This window comes from Crinia signifera, chromosome 1 (genome assembly GCF_055691185.1).
Source record: "Crinia signifera chromosome 1, ASM5569118v1, whole genome shotgun sequence".
Classification (NCBI taxonomy): Eukaryota; Metazoa; Chordata; class Amphibia; order Anura; family Myobatrachidae; genus Crinia; species Crinia signifera.
This window is the reverse complement of record NC_139217.1, coordinates 68,318,619-68,343,166: the sequence shown is the minus strand read 5'-3', so window position 1 is coordinate 68,343,166 and position 24,548 is coordinate 68,318,619. Positions and strand designations below refer to the sequence as shown.

Here is a 24,548-nt window from a genome sequence, read left to right as displayed (position 1 = left end):
AGTCTCATACTATGGAAAGTGGTTTGACCCCCTGTGAAAATCGCTGGGCCGAGTGAGTGTGCACCTATTAGTTGATTGCTCTATACAGTAGAACTCCTGTGGTGAATTTCCCACTAGGCACATGCATGGGGTACATACATGCTCTCTTGCATGACAGCTCTGTCCAGCCAATGGGTAGATTTTTTTTTTTATATTACAACTCATTGTTTTATTTTGTAACAGGTGAGGGAGGAGGGAGCAATGATCAGTACATCATGGTGGTGAAGAGAGGTTGAGGTAGGTTCTGCTTTTGCAGTCATGGGGCCCCAACATGATGAGCAGGGACATGATGGAGGGCAACCAATGATGTTGGCATCGACAGCAGAGCTGAGAAAGGCAAGCTGCTGTTTGCTATTGACACTGAGCGGAGTGGTGGTGTAGGGTCAGCAGGATATACATTCTGAGTGTCCTGTCCTTGTGATTCACCAACTGTGTCTACTGTGAGGGGCCAGCGAGATCAACTAAGGATTTTTTATTTGCAGTTTTATTGACCTGGGTGGATTGGAGGAAATACCATTCAGTGTTTGGCCCTTGCATATTGGACCAGAAAGATACCTTTATAAGAGGATAACCAAGTGCGTACATGTGAGTACGGTACGCATCTCTGATTGATTTTCCGGCACATTTACACGGAGGTGACCCAACTAAAAGAAACCCTTATATGTGGGTACACGTATCACTTTCGAGTGAGTAACGGTACGAATAAATCACCTGGGAACCCATTCAATGTACATGTTTTCCCACCATCACATTATATGTACATAACAAATTTGACCGCTTTATAATATACATCTTTTTGCTTTTATTATTCCCACGGACTAATTCTGAGGGTACTCTGAGTGGAAGAACAGGAATCCAGCGCCCTTCTCACAATTGTTTTTTGCTTTGCCACATAACCAATGATGTTGTGCCTAGTGGTGGCAGGAGCCCTAATTCTTCCCCTTTAGAAGACTAAATTAAACATACATTTTTGAACTGCATCAACTCTGAGAGATATATATGTGACATTTTATAGTGTTCCTTTTTACACCCTCATAGGCCTGTACTGAGTATGACTCAAACGCAGAAGACATTATAGTGGTATAAAAAAAAAATGAGGGCCCATGTCATTATGGCATTGGAAGGAAAAATGACAGTTCAATTCCGTGCTGGTATAAACAATACATAATGGGGCAGATGCATTAAGCCTTAACAAGAGATAAATGCAAGGGTGATAAGGAGAGATAAACATCCAGCCAATCACCTGCTAACTGCCATGTTACAGGCTGTAGTCAGTAAGGAGCTGATTGGCTGGAAGTTTGGCTGATAGGCTCTCCCTATCACCCTTGCATTTATCTCTTGTTCAGGCTTAATACATCTGCCCCATTGTGGTTTACTAAGGAACTGAAGCTGCACTCTCCAACAGCCCAGGAACAGTCACTTTATATCTTCCTGCGCCCTTATGGATTATTAGCTATAAATAGCAGAACAGAAGCAGAGACTGATGGGTTACTAATACTACTCTATGATTGTTACAGCACAAGACAGGCGCTAGCCCGCTTCCTCCAACGTGATTTGCAGCGATGTGTTCGGAATGGCAATGATGCCCTCTGCTAACATCAATGAAAGGAGCTACAGTCAGTGTTTTGTTATGGAGTGCGGTACTCACAGCAGCTGCAGGGAGGGCAGATGAGAAAACATTCTGTCCTTGATCTCAGAAAATGTCCCATTGACCAGACTCCTACAAGAACACAGAGACAAAAGTCAGATAGCGATCAGCTGCTGCACATTACATGACACCGGGGTGTTACTGCACTTATGTGGCATTGACCAGACTCACAATGCATCATCCACATACTGTACACTTATATTTACTGTGCCATCAAAAACAAAATAATAATGTAACAAAATGTTTGGAGATATCTATTACCCCTTTCACACAGCACAAATAACCTGGGCCAATCCCAGGTTGTTGCCGGGTTGACCCAGGCGTGCGCTGTGAATGGACCACGTTGATTATCCCTGGTCCAGCAACCCTGCAATCCGATCTGGGATAAAAGCAGTGTTATACCAGGCTCGGACCCAGGTTCCTGGGCAGTGTGAACGGGTAGGGTCCCATTCACTTCTATGTAGGAGGCAGCAACATCACCTCAGTGTTGCCTTCTCCCCGTCCCAGTCTGATGCCCCGCCGCTCTGCCCTGCCCCCCCCCCCCCTTCCCGGTTAATGTCAGCGATCCGGCAATAATCAGGGTCACTGTGTGCAGCTAAACACCGCAAATGCTGGGTCGCTCCTGTGACGGACCTGTGTTCAAATTCCGGGTATGACCTGGTATTTGCGGTGTGAAAGGGGTTTATGTGGACGGCGACCAATACAAACACCTTTCAAGTAAGATTTTAGTTAATACACAGAACTACTAATTAAAAATGATATGATGACCACAAAAATTTATACTTATACTTGAGAGCAGCGCTATTTTTCAGCAGGAACCAGCAAGAACTCAGTTCCTGAAATACTTAAAACGTACTTTATATTATATAAGTTTTATTTTAAAGTCCCCTATGAGAGCCTTTTCAGAATACAATATCTCTCTGGCACTTGTGTATTAGCACGGCGCCCACTTTAGCTACGTACGTTAACGTAGTGAAATCGCATCGCATAAAGTTCTATTATGGCAGAATTTCACTCTGAGGTGATTTAGTGAGGAGATAAAAGGTGTATTAGAGAGCTGCAGTGATTTTGAGGTGTTTCAGTGAGTTTTGAGAGGATTTTATCGATTTGAAGTGTTTCCTGCGATAGCAGCATCTTCTTCAGCATCTTCTGTGACCCTGTTCACACTGCCGCAGAGTGAGGAGGACGCTGTTCGCTTCTTACAGGAGCGTTACCTGCTGCCAGTGACGGCAACATGCAGCTATGGACACCCCATGAGGTTGTCCATAAAGGAGTGTATGTGGAGGTGCCACATCAAGAACTGTCGACAAAAGGTGAGCCTAAGAACGGGGCATTTTTTTCCGGGGTGCCGCTTGCCATTTGTAGAGTTGCTCAGGTTCATTTACTCCTGGGCAGAGGAGATGACCTCCATTGAGTTCTGTGACCGGGAGCTCAACATGTCCAACAAGACTGTTGTCCTTTATAATGCCTGGATGCGGGAGGCATGCCAAATGGATTTGATTGCTCAGCCGCAGCGGCACAATGGGGGCCCCGGACAAATAGTCAAAGTAGATAAAGTCTATTTGTAAAAAGGCAGAGCAACGTGGGGCAAGTTTTACCACAACAGTGGGTGTTTGGAGGAATCTCGCGTGAGACGGGCCAGTGCTTCATGACCCCAGTGCCGCAACGGGACGCCAGCACACTGATGGCTGCAATCGACGCTAATATTGAGCCGGGAACAACAATTTATAACGATTGTTGGCGAGCTTACAGCACGCAGGAACTAGAACGGGCCGGATACCACCATGCGCATGTAAATCACAAATATAACTTTATCGATCTAGACACCGGAGTACACGCGCAAACGATAGAGCGGCTTTCGGGATGTTCTAAATGGAGGAATAAGCGCCATTGTGGTACTGCTCGCCACCAATTAGAATCTTACATGCAAGAGTTCATTTGGCGAAAATGCCTGGCAGGTGATAACCCATTTGAGCGCATATTACATGCCTTAACTCTGCTACCCAAAGCCGATTGACTTTTTAATTTCTGTTGTTTTTACTGTCACTGTTGTTGGCCTATCATTGCCACTTTTATTGTTCATTATTGATGCTATTAATTGTTCTATTATATTTAATTGTTATATCTTCAGTAAATTAATAGAGTTATTTGTTAACACATGTTGTCATTACTGTGTCAGATGATTGATATTGCTGGTGTGAATGTGTCGCCAAGGCCCCCAACCCCCCCCCCCCCACTATCCACGTCATCCCGAAGCGTGGCGAGAGGCGGCGGAACACGTCCACCCGACCTTTTTATACCCCCATCATCCACGTTGGTGCGGAGTTGATTTTATATAGTGTGGCGAGCGCAGCGAGCCACCGAGCCCGAAGCGTGGCGAGCGCAGCAAGCCTCGCGAGGGGACGTGTATTATGTTACATATATTCTGCATCCCCTTGCGGGGCTCGCTGCGTTCGCCACACTCCAGGCTCCGTGGCTTGCTATGCTCGCCACACTATATAAGGTCAACTCCGCATCGACGTGGATAGTGGGGATATGAAAAGGCCGGGCGGACGCGTCCCTCTGCCGCATCGCCAAGCTTCGGGATGACGTGGATTGTGTGTGTGTGTGGGGGGGTGTTTGTGGACAAAAGAAATTACATTATATGTCATTTTTTTGGTATTAAAAATATAGAATGCGATAAAAAAATGGCATACAATAATGACATGCGATGCGATGCCACTACCCTGAATAGCCCACTACGCAAATAACGTAGTGGGCGCCGTGATAATACACAAGTACCATCTCTCTCTCTCTCTCTCTCCCTCTCTGTCTCTCTCTATTTATTTCATCGACCGACCCCTAGACCCAGAGTTCCTGGACCTATTTTTCCAGAAAAATAGAACTGCTTGAGAGTAGTACTAAGTTTATTCGAAGAATGATTCTCCTTGTATCACTTTAAAATAGTTTACAAAAGGAATGTTGTTTCTTTATTTCATCAATTATCTAAGATATTGCAAAATATATATTATATACCACGTACAGTTATTGATGTCATCATTTTTTTTTATGCTGAAAAATATCTAATTTGTAGTATTTTACCAAAGGAAAAAAAGGGCAATGTACAGTGATTATTTTATATAGACAATTGTAAAGCTCAATGGAATCTGCTGCGCTATATAAGAAACTGTCGATAAATATCCACCAAAATGTTTTAGTCTACATTATGAATCATACCCTCTCCCAATAATATATATATAGACTGGAGTCAGAAAATACTGGATTGCCTATTGAGGATGATAATTCGACAGTCATTAGGTCGACTGGTAGAAAACGCCAACACGTTCAAAAGGTTGACATCAAAACGGTCAACGGTGCTTAAGGTCAACATGTTCAAAACGTTGACAGGTTCAAATGGTCACTATAAAAATGGCGGACAGCTTGCAAACCATGTGGACTACCATTCGGAATAGCAGCTGATGATGTCGAGCAAGCTCGACAGCCGTGACCCCCAGATTGAATACCCCCTTTGTGTCAACTGATTCCATGTTGACTTTTTCTCTGTGTCGGCGTTTTGTTCCTGTCAAACTGTTAAGGTGTCTAACTTTTACATTTAATATATGTGAGGAGGATTTGAATGTACAAGGAAGAGAGAAGCTTATATATTATACATTGGTACGGACGGCCATCGATTGTATGCAACCATCTAGGTTTTTTTTTTTCTGATGACAGATGTGTTTGATATCAATAGGGAGGGACTAAAGCTGCACATCATCAGCTGACAGCCAGTGGTTGAGCGGCTACGAGTTGTCTATGCATGACAAGCAACTATCGATGGCTCATCCCCTCAAAATCATCCTCATTGTATGAAGTTTATACATGCCTACTTTAAATATCTCTTCCCATGAAGAAACACTCATGTTTCGAGTGAAGGAGACGCTCACTGCTACTGTGGGGGGCGGGCCCAAGATGAACATCAGTAAGCCCCACCCTTAAAATACCATTATTTGCGGGTCTGAATGTAGGAGTGACGCTAAATGATGCAAATTTGTGTCTTTTGGCCCCACCATCTCCATTCAGCTGTAAGTCCCCTGCTAATATCCTTAACTTGCTCGCTTCACTAGGAAAAGGGTTCAGGAGATGTAAACACTCTTCCATGGGTCCAGGGGGACTGCCCCAAAAATCATGAGTCCCTCGGCACTTACGGTAGAGAAGGCAAGTATGTTGTAGTCACAGATGGTGTTAAAACTCTGTAACAAGGAAGAGTTCCTTTGATTATCCTCATGTGATTAGGAGCTCAGGGAGTATACTAGCAAATAAGCAGCTACAATATAAACACAAAGACAGACATACCCAGAACCTGATAGGCATAACTAATATTACTTGGCTTTGTAAAATGCTTATTTTTTTTATTTATTTTGAAATAACTTATTTGTTTTGCGTTTCAATAACTATCATAAATACTGGCAAGGCCACAAGACTGGGTTTTATATTATTTGGTAATAATGGGTCAGATGTATCATGCAAAAAAAAATAGTGATAAAGTGGAGAGATAAACAACCAGCCAATCTGCTCCTAACTCTCATTTTTCAAACCCAGAATGTAAAATGGCAGTTAGTAGCTGATTGGCTGGTTATTTACCACTCTGCACTTGATCACTTTTTGAAGCTTGACACATCTGGCCCAATATTATATATTATTCACGTTGCTATGGGTGATATATGATGCTTTGGGTTCTGCTTGCATGGTTTTATTACACAAGTGCACAGACAGCTAAGTGTCACTAGGAAAGTATTTCGTGCCATTTAAATAACACTGAAAACATTGTCATTTATTTAATTGACATCAGTGTATCATACTGGTCCGATAATAAGTATTTTACAGTTGTAAATTGCTTAAATCTGTAGAGACCATTTGTTCTTAAAGAGAACCTGTCTGTTCTGTGTACTTAATACAGAGTGTCCGGGACATAGTATATAGCACAGTAGCTGGAGCTGTGTGTATATAACCCAGGGTTGCCGACTTTCAAAAAATCCTCTCCGGGAGAAGCCCGGAGAGGAATCTTGCATTACGAGTTTTGGGGGCGGGGGCTTAACAGTGACGTCATTAAGCCCCGCCCCCATTACGGCAAATAGCGAAACAACTGATATCCATGGAGGGGGCGGGGCTAAAATGACACTATTGTGTCGTTTTAGCTCCGCCCCCTCCCCTGAGATCCGCGGATTGCGGCATATAAATGCCGCGATCGGGGGGGGGGGGGGGGGCTCAGTGGGGGTCCCCCTGATTCCGGGAGGGTTGCCCACCCTTCCGGGGGCCGGGAGGAAGGACCCGATTTTCGTGAGACTCCCGCGAATTCCGGGAGGGTCGGCAATCCTGATATAACCTGGCGGTATACGGTCATTAGGTTGACATGCATTTTGGCCGATCACTGAAGGTCGACATGGCTTAGGTCGACATATTAAATACGTTGACATGGCTAAGGTTGACAGAGTTGGAAGGTCAACACAAACATTAGGTTGACAATGGCTAGGTCGACAGTCAAAAGGTCGACATGAATTTTTCACTATAAAAAAAAATTAGCCGACATGTGCCGACAGGCGGAATCTCACACACTACCATCCACTAGGGCGTGGAGGGAGAATAGACTCGTGTGTAGAGTGTAGCGAGGCACCGAGCCCGAAGCGAATTTACGGTGTCCATGTCAACATTTGGGACAAAAACGTGAAAATCTCATGTCGACATTTTGACTGTCGACCTAGTCATTGTCAACCTAATACTTGTGTCAACCTTCAAACCCAGTCGACCAAAGCTATGTTGACCTATTTTAATGTGTAGACCTAATATTGGTCGAACCTACGACCCATACTCAACCTGAGGGTCACAGGCTATTTTATGCCGGAGTGAGATCATATTTTTCTTAATATGGAGCAAATGGGTACTTGTGTCCTAGCACGGCGCCCATCGCATGCCATCGCATACCTTAATTAGTGGTATGCGATGGGACCCGATTTTCGGGTCTAAAAGCCGCACTGTACAATTTTAATATCGCATCGCATGCCATTACAATGGAATGCGATGCGATTTTAAATTGTACAGCCACCCTGATGGGTGATTACTATGTTAAATGCACCCGCATTGTTAACGCCACCCCCACTATCAACGCCAACCCGAAGCGTGGCGAGGGGCGGCGGTACGCATCCTCCGACCTTTTCATACCCCAACTATCCACGTCGCCTTGGAGTTGATTATATATAGTTTGGCAAGCGCAGCGAGCCACCGCGCCCGACGCATGGCGAGCCCCGCGAGGGGACGCGGAATACATGTGAAGTTATCCGCGTCCGCTCGCCACGCTTCGGGCTCGCCACACTATATAAAAAAAACTCCACGCCGACGTGGATAGTGAGGGTATGAAAAGGTCGGAGGACGCGTACCGCTGCACTCACCACGCTGCGGGTTGGCGTTCATAGTGGCGGTGGCGTTAACAATGGGGGTGCATATAACATAGTAATCACCCATCAGGGTGCATGTACAATTAAATCATCGTTTTGATCACATCGCATGCGATCGATGCGATCAAAACGAAGGCATATGAGTAAAATCGTAGGCGCCGTGCTAGGAAGCAAGTACCAGCAAATGTACTAAGTTTTGTAGAGAAATAAAGTGGAGAAAGATAAAGTACCAATCAATCTGCCCCTAAATTGCCATCTTTCAAACACAGCATAGGACATGGCTGCTAGTTGCTGATTGGCTGTTACTTTATTCCGCTACACTTTATCACTCTCATAAGCTTAGTACATAGACCCCTATGTCCCAGCTTCTGATTTAACAACACTCTTATGGAAATCCATGACTCCTATGTTGTTTGTGCATCCAACTGCCAATATTTCTCTATGTGTTGTACACAACACATATACAAACAGGCATAAAGTAAGCAATGCAGGACAGGACCTGATCATGTAACCAGTCAGGGAAGGGGCCAGCAGTATAGCCTTTGGGTAGGCAAGTCAAGAAGGGCTGTGGTGACTTACAGAAATCATTTCAGTTTAGGTGGGAACTTTGGTGTAGTTAAGGACACTTGAGGAGCTTAAAGAAGAGAGTACAGTGCACAGAACATTCCAACAATACAGTATGGCACTTTTTTCTAATTGAAAAGTTAAAACAAAGATTCGTCTTCCGCCCGCAGACAAATGCAATGTTGGTGTTGGCCACGTGGGATTGATCATTTTTGATATATGAGAACAAGGAACAGATCCAGCTGACTAATTGTCATCAACTAATGACAAATCTGTCAGCGTACCCAGAACTCATTAAATTTGAAAGACGGACATTTGTGGTGGTGCAGAGATGGAGACCACTGCTTGCCGACCTTACCTACATGAGGTTAAGGAGTGTCAGTAATGGACAACAGTGGGTGAAAGTGCATTATGATCTCTGCAATCGCTTGGTGTCTGAGGTAATAAAGGGGATTCATTGAAATTCATTTCAGAGCAGCAGACAAGCCACACAACATCAACGGTCCAGACTAGTTACACAACATCAACGGTCCAGACAAGCCACACCTGCGCGGATACCCGCGTTTTTGAATATATTTTGCATAATGTTCCTATAAGCAAAGTGCATGCACAATTCCTATCAGTTACTGTACATTTCACTTATCAATGCATTAGAGACTTATACATGACTACACAGACGATGTTATATGACCTGAAATCTGCCCTGGTACTGAGGAAAATGCTGTTTGTGGGACTCTCCTGTAGTTGGTCAGGATACAGTATTCATCATTCATACAACTTCTGCTGCCGACGTTCCACTTACAAGGAGCTGAGGTCGCCGGGAATGGTCCTTGGGATCCAGGAAGAGCCGACACAGATAACTGATTCCTTGGTGCAGCTGCATGTGGACGGACACTTCACAGCTTTCTTAAGTGGAACAGCGTGCTGCATGCATCCGAGCAAAATTAAAATTAGCAGGGGTTCCTTAATAAGCGCCATCATCCTGACCCCCCCAGACTCAACGTATGTGTGTGCACTGTGAAGGAGCGAGGACAGAGGCTCAGCAGGAGCTGGCTCGCAGGCATTCCTTATTCTGACCGCACCATACTACACTGCATTTGCCTCCTGACATCAGCATTTCAGCTGCAGCCTGTTTTTTTTTTTTTTCCCTCCAATGAATAATTTATTAAACACTCCATTCGGTGGAGTTTAAAAATAATCCCCAAGTAGCAAAGGTTCTTACTCCGTTTCATCATGCTTGTTCCTCCTGGAACATGAGGAGAACAAATCAGGGGATGACCTTGCAAGGGCTCCGAAGAGATGTGTGTTTTGAACAAGTGTACAGTTGTCCTGGGTGATCTGTCACACACAGAATGACCTATAGCTACTTAGAGACTGCTCGTGGGAAATCTTACCTTTACAAGTATATCACATTGCCAGTGTTATTTTAGTCTTGGTCGTCAGGCCGGGGAGACCCAGGCTAGGCAGCACTGAAAGGGTTAACACTAGTATAGGCTTGTGTGCCGTGTCAGTGTGGATATGCAAACAACAACGAAGATCGAAAGAAAATACTGACTGTTAGCAACTACTGGTATTGTAGTTATTTCCATGTTTGCAAGATAGCAAACTCTGGATTGTCCCCTAGGGTACTGTATGTGTGGGACACATAGGGGCCAGTGCACAGGGGATATGTAATAATTCAGTGGGTTATGTAACAAGACAAAAAATAACGCTGAATAAATGGTGTTAACCCCAGTGGTGGATCCACCAAGGGGCGACAAGGGGCGGTCAACAATTTTGTTGTCCAGGGCCCCCACAGATCTTAATCCGGCCCTGGTTAACTCAGATCCATGTTCTCCACTTTTTCTTCCATCCATGGTTAAGATAAAAAAATTAAAATAAATTACCAGCATGTAGACCAGCCACTCACTTGATGGTAATGCTGATATAGCTTTGGTAGTGCACACAGGGCCTGATTCAGAATTAAAAAAAAAGTTACTTTGTAGCTGGAACAAACCATGTTGCAATACAAGGGGAGCTAATACATTTGTATTTTTACTGTGCAGGGTAATTATTGGCTGCTTTTGCATGTAGACAGAAAAGGTGCACTCTCCACTCAGCTTCCATGCTGTTGTCTGTCCATTGTTGCTGCTGGATGCCACTGAACCTTTCAACTGTGAAGCATGGCGTTCAATCTCTTATCCCCCCCCCCCTCCTCCATATAGGCTCCTCCCAACTGCATATGTCGAGCCATAGGTAGATCCAAGAAAACAGGACAGCCAGGAAAACAGCAGTGGTGGCCGTCCACGTCAATGTCTTATATGGGGGAGGAGGGGATGCGATCAGCATTCTGGCGGTCAGGATGGCTGCATTCAGTATACTAACACCAGTATCCTAACTAGAGACAGGACACAGTGGCGTCAGACCTTTGAAATGGATCAGGATGCTGACGTCTGAATCCCATCAGCCAGCATCCCAATCGGTAAGTATGCCAGGGAAGGGTGGGGGGAGGGTAAGGCACTGCTGGGAGAACTTAGGCTGCAGAGGAGTGAGGTTAGGGCTAGGCTACAGGGAGAGAGGGGAGGTTAGGTTGTGGGGGGTAGGTTTAGGTGGCAGGGTGTGGGGGTTAGGGTAATGCACTAGCAGGGAGGCTGCTGTGTATACCCCTCTTTCACTCTGTGTATACAGTATGCGTCACTGTCACCCTGTGTATGCCCCTATGTCACCACGTGTACATCACCCTGTGTATGTTCATCTGGCATTATTATTTAAGTGAAATTTTGCTTTAAAATTGAAAACACCCCATCCAAATCTAAATCCCTCTCCATGGGCGGGATGTACTAACTGGAAAATGCGGTAAAACGGGGGTTTTACCGCATTTTCCTATGTACGATTACCCGTCCGCCCCGTTTCCGCCTGGCAAGGTATCGCCACCCTATAGAAGCCTATGGGCTTCTATCGCCACCCGCCGTCCGCGCGCCCCCCCTCCCGTCCTCTATTGATCTCCTCCTCCCCCAGCAGGTGTCACAGCCGGGAGGACTTTCGGCTGCAGGGGGGAGGAGGAGACACAGGGGGACACTGACAGCTGCCGGGATGTGACGGAGACCCCCGCACATCACTTTACAGGTATTGCAGGGGTCTCCGTCACTGCAACCCGATGCTAGCCGCATATGTTAGTACATATGCGGTAGCATCGCGGCGGCTGGCATATGTTACATCTGCCTGTCCAACCTGCAGTCCAATATGGTTTTGGCCAGTTGTGTGATTTTTAGCTTTCCTTTCACAGGGCTATGCTGAGCTGGCCACACCCCAACCATGCCCGCTAACCAATGGTGTTGCAGAGGAGGTGGAGCTCCTTACCATGGTGCAGTCCAACCCAGAGTTTCCTCAGGATGCTCTAGTGGGCTGCAGAGATTGCAGAGTGCCTGTGTGGAGCATGTAAAGGACTCTCCAGGCAGCAATGCAGCAGCGATTCTGGCTGCAAGGTGCCGTTTCCGGAATGGCCATAGAGAGCTTAGCCAGGCCGGGGTAATGAAGAGGGCATAGCCTAACCACATTGATGTGATCATGCCACTTCAAAACATGAATAAAGTTCTGTTTAAGCACTGCGTTCAGTCAGTGTGTTTGCAACGCCCCCTCCCAGCAACCAGACATAAGAAACTGCTGCCTGCTGCACTCAGTGTCAGCATCCTCCCGGGACCCAGAACACAGCAGCATGTTCTGAGCAGAGATAGGCTGACAGGTAAAATGGGAGAGAGGGGGTAGTGAGCATGGGCCTCATCCAGGAACCTCCAATCAGCCTGATTATGGGTAATTATTACTCCCCAATATGCGCAGGAATGAGTCATCCTGAATCAGGACCAAAGTACTACAATGTAGCTGTTCTGTGCAGCATACAGACTTAGCGGCCGATTCAGACCTGATCGCATTGCTGCAAGATGCAGCCCAGTTATCCAGTTATCCCCCTCCCAGACAGAGAGAATCCCCCCCCCCCCCCCCCCATGTGCACGGCTGCGAATGGCTATGCAGCTGTGCAAAAAGTGAGAAATCCATTTGCAATTACTCACCATCGAATGGATTCTCCCCCCCCCCCTTAGTGCTGTGATGGCCCTGGAGAGAATGGGGCCACTGCTGAATTCAGCAGCCCTGCATCCCAATGGCCGGGCCCGCCTGTGTGTTTTTTTGCAGCACTCCCAGAAAACGCTGTGACCGCACCTTAATTGACATAGACACAAAAACCCCACTAAAAACTCATGTCGACCCTTTTAATTTTGACCTGTTGCTCATCTAAATTTTGCATGTCGACCTTTTGACCATGTTGACCTAATGACTTTTTAACGTGTTGACCTAATGCCTATCGATCAATAGTGGTCAACCTAATCACTGCCGACGTAAAAGTTGGTAACCTTCTGATCACGCGGACCAGCAGTATACAGGGAAGGGTTGTCTACGGATGACAGCCTAGTATTTAGCAGCAGGCAGTAAATACAGTAAGAACCATGAAAACGATATTTCAGTGGAAATCCTCTAGGAAGCATCCCTCATAAAAATAGATCTGTAACATAACAAACCTTGTTTGCTACAATACCATTTAAAACAACTAGTTTTTGATAAATGGCTTAAAACCGTAATCTTACAACTTTTTTTTTGGGAAGCATTGGCTCTGGCTCTACGAATTGCTTTTTTTTATTACAGAGTAAATCACATTTTAGGCTGCTTCAATTTTCTCATTTTGCTCTATGAAATACTTGCAAACGGTGAAAAATGGCAGAAGCACCGGCACCAAACAGAAAGAACTGGATTTAATATGCGGGAGTAAGCGCTGCACTGTGCATACAGTAACGAGCGCGGAGTCACATGGGCTGCTGGATGCACAGTGCATTAAATAATGGTAAGTGCAATGAAGGAGCTCCGGCTATAAGCCTGCACAGTGGGAGAATGATACTGAGGACTCCCAGGGGCTTATTTACTAAGATGGGAGTTCTATTGAAGATGGGATGTTGCTATGGGCAACTAATCAGATGCTATCTATTATTTTCTAGATAAATAAATAAGAAGTAGATTCTGATTGGTTGCTATGGGCAACATCTCAAATTTACCTCCCATCTTAGTAAATAAACCCATCAAATTTCAAGTTTCAGGATTTTATGAATCATTTCACATATGTGTTAATACAGTATGCGATTTGAGCCCGATCCCCCCCCCCCCTATTTTGGCAGATCGGGCTGAGAAATTGGGTGAAATCGGCCGAAATCGCATGTGTATGGGATCAGATCCGATGCATGGCGGCGTGTGCATCAGACCGGAATCGGAGGTCAGACCTGCAGAATATAAGATAAATCAGAATGGGACCCATCAGCAGCAAAAGCACCCACAATGTATCACGTCTGCTTCTGTCTGTAGGTGTGTGTGCCAGCGGTGCCGCACCACTGGCACACAGCTAGCTGCAGGGCCGACCTCCAAGCGGCGAGCAAGAGTTTTGGTGGGAAAAATAAAATATTTAAAAGAATGGGCAGCCGCTGATTGGCTGAGTGTGCTCTCAGCCAATCAGTGACCGCCCATTAATTTAGTTTTTTTTTTAATTCTTCTGCCCCCGGGAGTCTTTCCTGTGATTTATCACATGCAATTTATCGCATATAAAATTGGCACATCCAGTGCCAAATCGCATTTGACCCTCCCGGGAAGCTGACAGGTAGCTCACGGGGGGATCGGATGCAACTTCTCCACCCGGAAAAGTCGCATAGCCTAAAGCAGCCCATACACGCTGCTTTGTGGGCGTGCTGTACTAGCACGGATCACATTGCATTGCTTTGCATGTGCATCCGTTGTGCATGCAATGCGATGCAATGTGATGAAACCTAAGTACAAAAAGTATGCGCCCACAAAGCAGCGTGTATGGGCAGCTTTAGGCCTTTAGGTTGGATGACCTGCATATTAACACATTCTAACAAAAAATGGGAATGTATAAATGTTTTTTTTTTTTTTTACTAGAAGTGGAGACATAGGGCCTTATTCTGATCGGTGCGGCCAAACGTGCGTACGTTCCAAAACAACGTACGCTATCCGTACGCGGCCGTTGGGGTTAAGTCCACCCACAACTCAGCCGCATACGTACGGCCAGAAACAACGTCGAAGGGGAGTGGCGTACAAATGTGCGTACGCCAACGTACACGGACGGGCCAGCCCTTACACTCCGACAACTGGCGTACAATTGAGCGTACACCACCGTTTACGGACGTCTCTCGTCCGTCTTCCCACCGACTTCTTGCGGCTATCTGAGCGTACGCCAGCTTGCACGGACGGGTCCCTATTGTTTTCAATAGAAAAGTCAGCTTATGTCACCGCTCGTGAGAGTGAGCGTACGTCCGTGTACGCTGACATACCCTTCACATATATGGACCTGCAAATCTTGCCTTTCAACTATAATTATGAAAATTAATTAATTGATTGAATTAATTAATGTGCAAAATAGTGGCCATGGGCTTAAAACATTGCTGAAACATCATTTGTAGGTGTTAGATGTGGTTTATGTTATTGTATCCTAAATACAAAACCTATGTTTGTATTAGAGTGAACACGTTAAAACATATCGACTTGTGTAGATTGAGTGTGCTACTGTGTAAAGTCTATGAAAGCACGTAGTGAATGTGTATAACTGTTTAGCAAATACCTACCTTAGCATATATAAGCAGGTCTTAAAAAGATTCGGTACTTGTGAGTTATCTGGGCGTCCGATTTTTTGATTGTATGCCTTAAGTTAAGGCATACAATCAGATGCGATGCGATGCGATATCGCATCGCATCGCATCGCATGCGACCATCGGATGCGATGACCCGATTTTTCCATAGGAATCAATGTTAAAATGGACTGAGTCCATTTTAACATGGAATTCAATGGGAAAAAGGGGTCCTTTTCATACCCCTACTATCCAAGTGGGCATGGAGTTGGATATAAACCTGTGGCGAGCGCAGCGAGCCACCGAGCCCGAAGCGTGGCGAGCGAAGCGAGCCCCGCGAGGGGACGGTATTCCGTGTCCGCTCGCCACGCTTCGGGCTCGGTGGCTCGCTACGCTCACCACAGGTTTATATCCAACTCCATGCCCACTTGGATAGTAGGGGTATGAAAAGGACCCCTTTTTCCCATTGAATTCCATGTTAAAATGGACTCAGTCCATTTTAACATTGATTCCTATGGAAAAATCGGGTCATCGCATCGCATCGCATCGCATCCGATGGTCGCATGCGATGCGATGCGATGTCCCGATCCGACCCGATTTAAAAATCGGACGCCCGGATAACTCACAAGTACCAAAGATTCTTACCTTAAATTAAACAAACCTTTAAATGTAGAGAAGTATAGAAAGATAAGCTTCCAATGTGTTTGAGTGATGTGTGTGGCTTGCAGGTAGTGAAATCATGGTTTGGACTTAATAGACTGCAGCATTGGTTATTACATTCAGGTGTATGTGTTTGGTAGTAAGCAGCGTAAATTAGCAAACCCAGGCGCACGCTGGCATGCGGTATCTGTAGGGGTGGTTTGAGATGGCGGTTGGCGGCCGCCTGTTTTGTGTCCGAAATGAACGGTGCTGTAGTCGATCGTGCGGTAGTAGCACCGCTCATTTTTGGTGCACACCCCCGTGTACGCCCATATTTACGCCCATTTTCCCTCATTATTTCGGCCGCTCCCCTCATCACGCCCCTATGCCGCCCCCAATGCCCGTACACTCGCGTATAGGTTTTTTCGCACGTAGAGACCCGTCCGTAAGCGTTGTGAAGTGTTCGCGCCTGCGCATTAGCGAATGTACGCATGCGCAGATCATTAAAAATCCCGGGACGTCCGTGTACGGCCCGGCCGCTCCAACCAGAATAAGGCCCATAGTGGGTCAGATGCACTAAGCTTCAAAAGTTCTAAAATGTAGAGTGATAAACAGCCAACCAATCAACTCCTACCGGCCATGTCACAGACTGTGTTTGAAAAATGTCAGGCAGGAGCTGATTGGCTGGGTTTTTTTATCACTCTCCACTTTATCACTTTTGAAGCTTAGTACATCTGGCCCATAGGGTGAAATGTAATAGGATGAGAGATTCAGAAAGTAAGAGATTTGTTAAACCAGTGTGATTTTGCAGTGTAAATGATTGCCGCTTTAAAAAAAACCTGCAGATTTCTTACCGAATTCTGGCCAATCAGGAGCCGCCTAGCGGCCAATCAGGAAAGACCTTTCCTGATTGGCCGCTAGGCGGCTAGGTGGCTCCTGATTGGCCAGAATTCATTCTGAGCCCAGACGCCGAAGAAGAAGGATCTCTCCGGCTCTGAAAGCCGGGGAGCGTCGCGGGAGATGCCGGCAGCTGCTGGAAGTCGTCAGCAGCTGCCAGAAGACCTGGATGTCGACAGATGAAGAAAGAAGACCATCCATGGAGGACCTGGGTGAGTAGGATTTCCTTCCACAGGTCCAACATGGATTATCCTCGGACAGGCCGCCGACCCCGGAGCCGCCGACACGGAGCCGCTGACACGGAGCCGCCGACACCGGAGCCGCCGACACCGGAGCCAGCGACCTACCAACGGGATCAAGATAGGTAAGTATCAGTATGTGTGTAATGTGTGTATTAAACTTTTATTTAAAATGGGTGTCAGTGTGTTTTATTTAACTATTTTTTTTACTGTGGCACTACAAGACCCAGCGGGCCCTTTAATGCCCAGCAGGCTGGGACTTGTGGTTCTCCAAGTCCCAGCTTGCTGGGGAGGCTTGCTGGCACTTGTAGTGCCACAGTAAAAAACAATAGTTTGTTCTATTTTTTACACCACTATCAGCTCGATGCCCACCGCCCAGGGGCATCGAGGACAGCACCAGGCTTCAGCCTGGTCAGGTAAGTCCTGGAGGGGGGGGACCCCTTTATTGGGGGGGTCCCCACTCCCCCAGGGCCCCTGGCCAGGCTGACTGGTCGGTAGGGTTAATGCTTTGGCCGGGGGGACTTGCATAAAAAGTCTCCCCCCGGCTGTGGCATTACCCTGCTGGCTGGTTTTGCCTGGGGCTGGTTCTTAAAATACGGGGGACCCCTAGTCATTTTGTCCCCCGTATTTTGGGAACCAGCCCCAGAGCAGGAGCCTGGGGCTGGTTGTTAAAAATCAGGGAACCCCTATTTGTCGGGTTCCCTGATTTTTAATTACCGGCTCCGGGCTCTGTCAGCCTGGTGCTGGTTTCGGCTTTATTTAATTTTTTTTTACACCTTGCAGCCTGCACGGATCTGACTGATCCGTGCAGACTGCCTACAAATAATTCGTATTAGCAGCGGTATATACGGCCGCTAATACGAATTCCTCCGGAACACGACTTTGCATACGACTGAAACAGTCGTATGCAGTCGTAGGGGAAATACTAATACGAAAAACTCGGTTTTTCATATTAGTAAATTCCCCCCAGAGTGTGGAATGAAAGAAAAAGGATAAAAGGGATATGATAATGGGAAAGAGAAGCAAATGATTGTCGAGAAACAGAATTAGAGGGCAATAGGAGGAGTATCTTGTTGGAGTTGAACGGAGTACCATGAGGTAGTTTGAAAGCAGGACTGAAGTGCCAGCTTAGTGCGAGAGGGTAAGGGTTAGATAAATTTGTCCTAACAATTAAATAATGTTAGAGTTTGCAATTCTTTATGCAATGAGGTCTCCAACCAGTCCATGGTGAACAAAAAAGTAGTTGTGCGGTCGCCATGTCCAAAGAAGGGGTTGATGCCTGTATCCATTGTTGTAGGATAGCTTTTTTGCCTACTGCCGAAATAAGCACAATAAGTACAATGAGCTTTTTATCATATTTGTGGATGTTGGGTTGATCAGCGATAAAGCCAATCAGTGCCCAGGATTCAGTACATTGAAATGATAATCAGAGAGCGCTTGTAGCATAACTGTGTAATGTTTGCCAGATGGTGTGTATGTGTGGGCAGTGCCAGAGACAATGAAAAAGGTCAGTGTCTGCTGTGTGGCATTTAGGGCAATCAGATCTCTCTGCAGTGCCCATCAAATAACAGCGCTTAGGGAAAAATAAGCTATGTGACATAGTTTATAATACATTTCCTGCAGGGATAAGTTTAAGGTTTATTAAAAATGTACTCAAGATGGCATCAGGGTCCAGAGAGGAGGATTGGGAGGCCCATTTAGTGAGCGCTGGGAGGTCAATTTCAGGGTCTAATTTTGGGTGGATTTTAGTACAAAGGATTTGTAATATCTTGGTATTGTAGCTTAGATATTATTGACTGCAAATAGTGGGTGGCTTGAAGATAAGAGAAAGTATGGTGAGGTACAGTAGGAGATGAAATCGTTGCATAGCCTCATCAAACGTAAGTAGGACATTAGACGTATTAAGTAGGTGTCGTAGACATAGAATGCCAGAAGAACGCCACATCTTAAAAGGTGACATGGCTCTACCATTCTGGAACTCTAGGTACCCAAATAACAGAAGAGATAGGGAATAAAAGTGTTGTAGATGGAGGGATTTTCTATCTGGTCTCCAAGCATATATAGTAGAGGACAATAGAAGATTATCAAACTGGAGCAGTGTTAGATTAGATGGACATGCATGTAAAAAAAAAGCTAAGAGAATGGGGAGCACATAATTGTGAATCTAGATCAGTATCAGTAAAAACAGCAGTCATTGATCCAGTCTACCAGAAAGCGGAGAATACAGGCCAGATTATATTGTTTTATATTGGGTAGATTGACTCCATCTCCCTGGGTGGACTGCATCAATTTATATAGGATGATCCTGGGCTTTTTAGAATTCCAAATAAATTTAGTTAGCATGACGTGAAGGGAGGATAGGTCGGATTTAGAAATTAGATGGGGATCATTTGTAAGACATAGAGCAATTTCGGGAAGCTGGCCATTTTAACCCCTTCCTGACAGAGCCAGTTTTTGCGTTCCTGACAGAGCCCTTTTTTTCAAATCTGACAGGTATCACTTAAGTGGGGATAACTTTTTTTTGCTTTTACTTATCCCAGTGATTTTGAGATTGTTTTTTCGTGACACATTGTACTTCAAGTTAGTGGTAAATTTTCGTCGATACAGTCTGTGTTTTTTTGTGAAAAATACCAAAATGTCGGAAAAAAATGGAAAATTTAGCAATTTGCAAAATGTTAAATTTTCTGCTTGTGAGACAAATAATCATACCACTCAAAATAGTTAATAACTAACATAGACCATATGTCTACTTTATGTTTCCATCATTATTTCAACTTCCTTTTAATTTTTTTGGACACTAGGAGGCTTACAATATGAATAGCAAATTTTCAAATTTTCAAGAAAATTTCAAACACTGATTTTTTTAGGGACCAGTTCAGTTCTGATGTGACTTTGAGGGACTTGTATGTGAGACACCCCCATAAATGATGCCATTTCAAAAACTGCACCCCTCACAGTATTCAAAACAGCATTTTGGAAGTTTGTTAACCCTTTAGGTGTTTCACAGGAATTAAAACAAAGTGTAGGTGAAATTTCAAAATTTCATTTTTTTTGCAGATTTGCAATTTTAATACATTTTTCTAAGGAACACAGTACATTTTACTAGAGAAATGTGACTAAAAATTGATTCCCCCAATTCTTTTGTTTTCATAAATATCCTATATGTGGCCCTAGTGTGCACGTTGACCAAACCACAGGCTTCAAAATAGAAGGAGCACCTACTTGATTTTGGAGCCTCCTTTTTATGAGATTATTTTTTAGGCACCATGTAGGTTTCTAGGCACCATAAGATGCTAAAAGTTAGGAACCTCCCCCACAAGTGACCCCATTTTGCAAACTACACCCTTCAGGGAATTCATCTAGGGGTATAGTGTACATTTCAAACCCCCAGGGGTTTCACCAATTTTTATACAACTGGGCTGTGAAAATGAAAAAATTTAATTTTTCATTTTCACAGCTCAGTTGTATCAAAATTGGTGAAACCCCTGGGGGTTTGAAATGTACACTATACCCCTAGATGAATTCCCTAAAGGGTGTAGTTTGCAAAATGGGGTCACTTGTGGGGGGGTTCCACTGTATGGGTGCTTCAGGGGTCATTCCACCAGAATCTGAGCTGCAAAATACAAAAATCACTCCTTCCCTTCTGAGTCCTGCCATGCACCCAAATGGTATTTTTTGGTCACATGTGAGGCATTGCCGTACTCGGGAGAAATTGGGGCACAGATTTTGGGGTGCTTTGTCTCCTTCATTCCTTGTGAAAATTAAAAATTTTGATCCAGAACTGCATTTTTGTGTAAAAAAATGTAATTTTTTACACAAAAATGCATTTCTGGCTCAAAACTTTTCACACATATATATATATATATATATATATATATATATATATATATAATTCAGTGTGTCTTTTATTTATTTTTTTACTTTTACAGCAGCTCATGCTGCTGCTGCTGCTGCTGAGCCTGGCGGGGGGGGGCGGGAGGGGGGAGCGCTGCGTGCGCTCAGCGCTTCCCCTAGTGAGGACCTGCCTGGCTGCCGGGTGAGTGGGTGGGGGGGGGCTCCTGCTCATCGGTGGTGATCGGTGCTGTATTTAACAGCACCGATCACCACCGTTTTCTGTGTTACCGAGCGGCTAAGCCGCCGGTAACACAGGAAACGCTGTGAATGGCTGTTCAGATTTGAACAGCCAATCACAGCGATCGCCGACCGGGGGGGGCATCCCTGCCCCCCCTGGGCGGCGAGGGGGGATGTCTGCTGTCAGGGACAGCAGACATCTCCAAACTGTCACCGCGTCTATAGACGCGGTGACAGTTAGAACTCATGACGTACATTTACGCCATGTGTCAGGAAGTCCTTCCCGACCATGACGTAAATGTACGTCAAATGTCGGGAAGGGGTTAAATAAGATGTAGCATCCCAATAAATTGAGGGGGAGATTTTGGCAGAGATTAAGTTTGGTCTGGATGTTAAGAATAACTGGAGTGATGTTATATGCACATATATATTATGAGGGTGGGGTGGTAGAGCTATGCCTAAATATGTGATGAAGGTAGAGGCCCATTTGAAAGGAAAGGGGTTAGACCAGCCAGTTGGATCAATTTCTCACTGCTAAGGCGTCTCAAGCTCTATTATGGTCAAAACAAAAATGTTATGAAAAATCCAATAAGGCCGACTCCTTACTAGCTAATCAACTCCGAGCTAAACGCACTAGAAATAGAATAGACTCTCTCAAGTGCTTAAATGGCTCCACTACTTATAACTCTAAAACAATGGCGACTCAGTTTCACTCCTTCTACGAATCTCTATCTAACCTCGCATCCACTGACCCTTCTTCTCTTACAAAACAGAAGCTATCAATGACTATCTTTTTTTTTTTTTTTGCATTAAAAAAAGAACATACATACATGCAATAAAAAAAAGAACATACTAAGACAAACATACATACTGTGTACAGTTACAACATCACAGAGAGCGGATCTGTTATGGCGACCACCACATTGTTCTACGTTCTTTGCTACAATAACCATGTCCTTTTCGTTGTGGCAGAAGCCCATGGCTACTCTAGTTTGTGGCGGCACACTCCTCTGGCTACTAGCCCAATACATACTTATACACTTTGCACAGTTAAATCTACCAACCATTTATAGGGTAGTGCTTTGTTATGCTCATCATTTTGTCTACCATTTTTATCTAGCATAGCGGAGGGCGGGGGAGAGAGGGGAAAAGCGGGGTGTGGAGAACTTACTCTTTTGGCTGCCTAAAGAAAATAGTGCAGTAGTGTTAAAGGTAGATAATTCTCCACCATATTTAGTCAAGAGATAAGATTTAACTATAAACTCCTTATCCTCATAATATTATGTACCCTTAATTATCATTTTATCTCCCATAGAAGGGTAGCAAAAGAGGTTTTTTTTTTTTTCCCTCCTCCCTTTTTTGTTAGCAACCTATAAAAAAAAAAAAAAAAAAAAAAAAAAGTGCATTAGTGTTTGAGGTAACTAATTCTCCTCCGTGTTTGATCAAATTAGAACATAAATATTATGTGTTATCCTATATACTGGTGTTTACTTATTTTGCACCAGATGCATATTCTTTTATCTATGTATATCATTTTAATTATTGTGCATAGGCGTGTAATTTCTCCAATATATGGAAGTGATCCAATGGTGCCAAATTTTTTCATACTTCTCTATAGTGTTACGGTTTAGGTGCACAGCTTTCTCACATTTGATTGTATAATTTACAAGTGCCTTCCAGTTCTCAATTTCTGGGCCCTTACTAGACAACCACACTCTGGCCAATATGACTTTTGCTAGTGAACACATGTTTATTACGTACTGTCTCTCTTCAGGCTTTAGACGCCCTTTATCCACTATCCCCAGTAAACAACATTTAGGAGTGAGGGTTTCCCTTCCAATCCCCGAATCGGATATTATCTGGATAATTCCCTCCCAGTATTCAGCCAACACTCGACAACTCCAGAGCAAATGAATATAAGTACCGGGTTCATTATTACATTTGGGACAAATGTCCGACCTATTTTTATCAATTTTTAACATGCGAGTCATTGAGAGATATGACCTATGAAGGACAAATAACTGAACTTGCTGGTTGCGCAGCAAGTTGGTGGCCCTAGAGGGGGATGACGTTGCTAAAATCCATTCATCATCGCTTATTTGGCCGATGTCTTCCTCCCATTTGGTTTGAAGAGAAATTAGGTCATTACCGACCTCTGAGCTAATTTTTTTATATAACTTGGACACAAGCTTTGAAGTAGCTAAAGTTTTTAACATTATTTTTAATGGGGATTCTTTGAAAATTGGTTGGGGGTCAGGTATATGTGATAGTATAGCTGATCTTAACTGCAAGTAGCGAAAGAAATGTGTCCTCGGGATATTATATTCTGCCGATAGTTGCTGGAACGTTTTGAAGCCTGCCTGTCCGTATAACTGGCTGACCGCCGTCACTGAGTATGGAAACCACACTGACCTGATTTGCAGGCTTTTTAATCCCTTTATAGTTTTCACATCATCCAAGGGGTACTCTGGGTCCAGCGACATACACCCAATCAACTTGTTGGCTTCTTTCCAAATGGTTATCGCTTGACTCACCAAAGGTGGATCAGTCGGGGTTATGTGGCCTTGCAATAATTTATTGAGTGGTTTTGTCATAGGGCTCGTTATGTTGGCCATAGCTAGCACTAACTCGCTGTCATGTTGATCTCCAAACCAGCCTTTTAACTGTGCCAACTGGGTGGCAACATAATACTTCCTAAAATCGGGCAGTCCTAGTCCACCATCCCTTTTTTCCTTCATCAAGACGCTCAGCCGAACTTTCGGACGTTTATTGTTCCAGATGAATGTGGAAATCATACTATTAATTTTCCGAAAGAGTGACTTTGGAAGTATTATGGGGGCCTGATGCATAACATATAAAAATTTCGGTAATATAACCATCTTTATGAGATTGACCCGGCCCGTCATTGTTAACGGGAGCTTTCTCCAGGAGTTGAATTTTTCCCCCATCAGAACCATTAAGGGCTGAACGTTTTGATGAATAAAATCCTCGGGGTCACAGGACACCCAGATCCCCAGATATTTGAAGGACGTAGTCCACTTTAAAGGGTGGGCAAGGGGAGGCGAGAGGTCGTCTCTTCCCTGGATCGGTAGTATATGAGATTTGCTCCAATTTATTCTAAGCCCAGAGTAATCCCCAAAGGTCTCGATGAGGTACAGAGCCAAAGGGAGATCTTGGGAGTAGTTAGACAGGTAAATTAACAAGTCGTCCGCATAGAGCGACACGGTATCCCTGTTGCCTCTAATTTCAAATCCTCTAATGACCGGGTGTTGTCTAAGGGCACAAGCCAGGGGCTCGATTGCCATAGCAAATAGCAAGGGGGATAAAGGACACCCCTGTCTTGTGCCCCTAGCAAGTGCGAAGGGTG

General features: G+C 44.8%; 1 protein-coding gene across 4 annotated transcripts in view; it reads right to left on the bottom strand.

Annotated features, from left to right (window-relative positions):
* Positions 1–9,955, bottom strand: part of LGI2 (leucine rich repeat LGI family member 2) — a 47,949-nt gene extending 37,994 nt beyond the window's left edge. For 2 of the 4 annotated variants that reach the window (XM_083160758.1, XM_083160804.1), the window contains exons 1-2: positions 9,371–9,470; positions 1,688–1,759 (exon numbers count right to left, since the gene is read on the bottom strand). In XM_083160758.1, coding sequence (XP_083016884.1) covers positions 1,688–1,719 — 32 coding nt within the window. In that variant the 5' untranslated portion in view covers positions 1,720–1,759; positions 9,371–9,470. The other 2 variants (XM_083160723.1, XM_083160692.1) reach the window with 2 other exon arrangements.
* Positions 9,956–24,548: the final 14,593 nt, after the last annotated feature.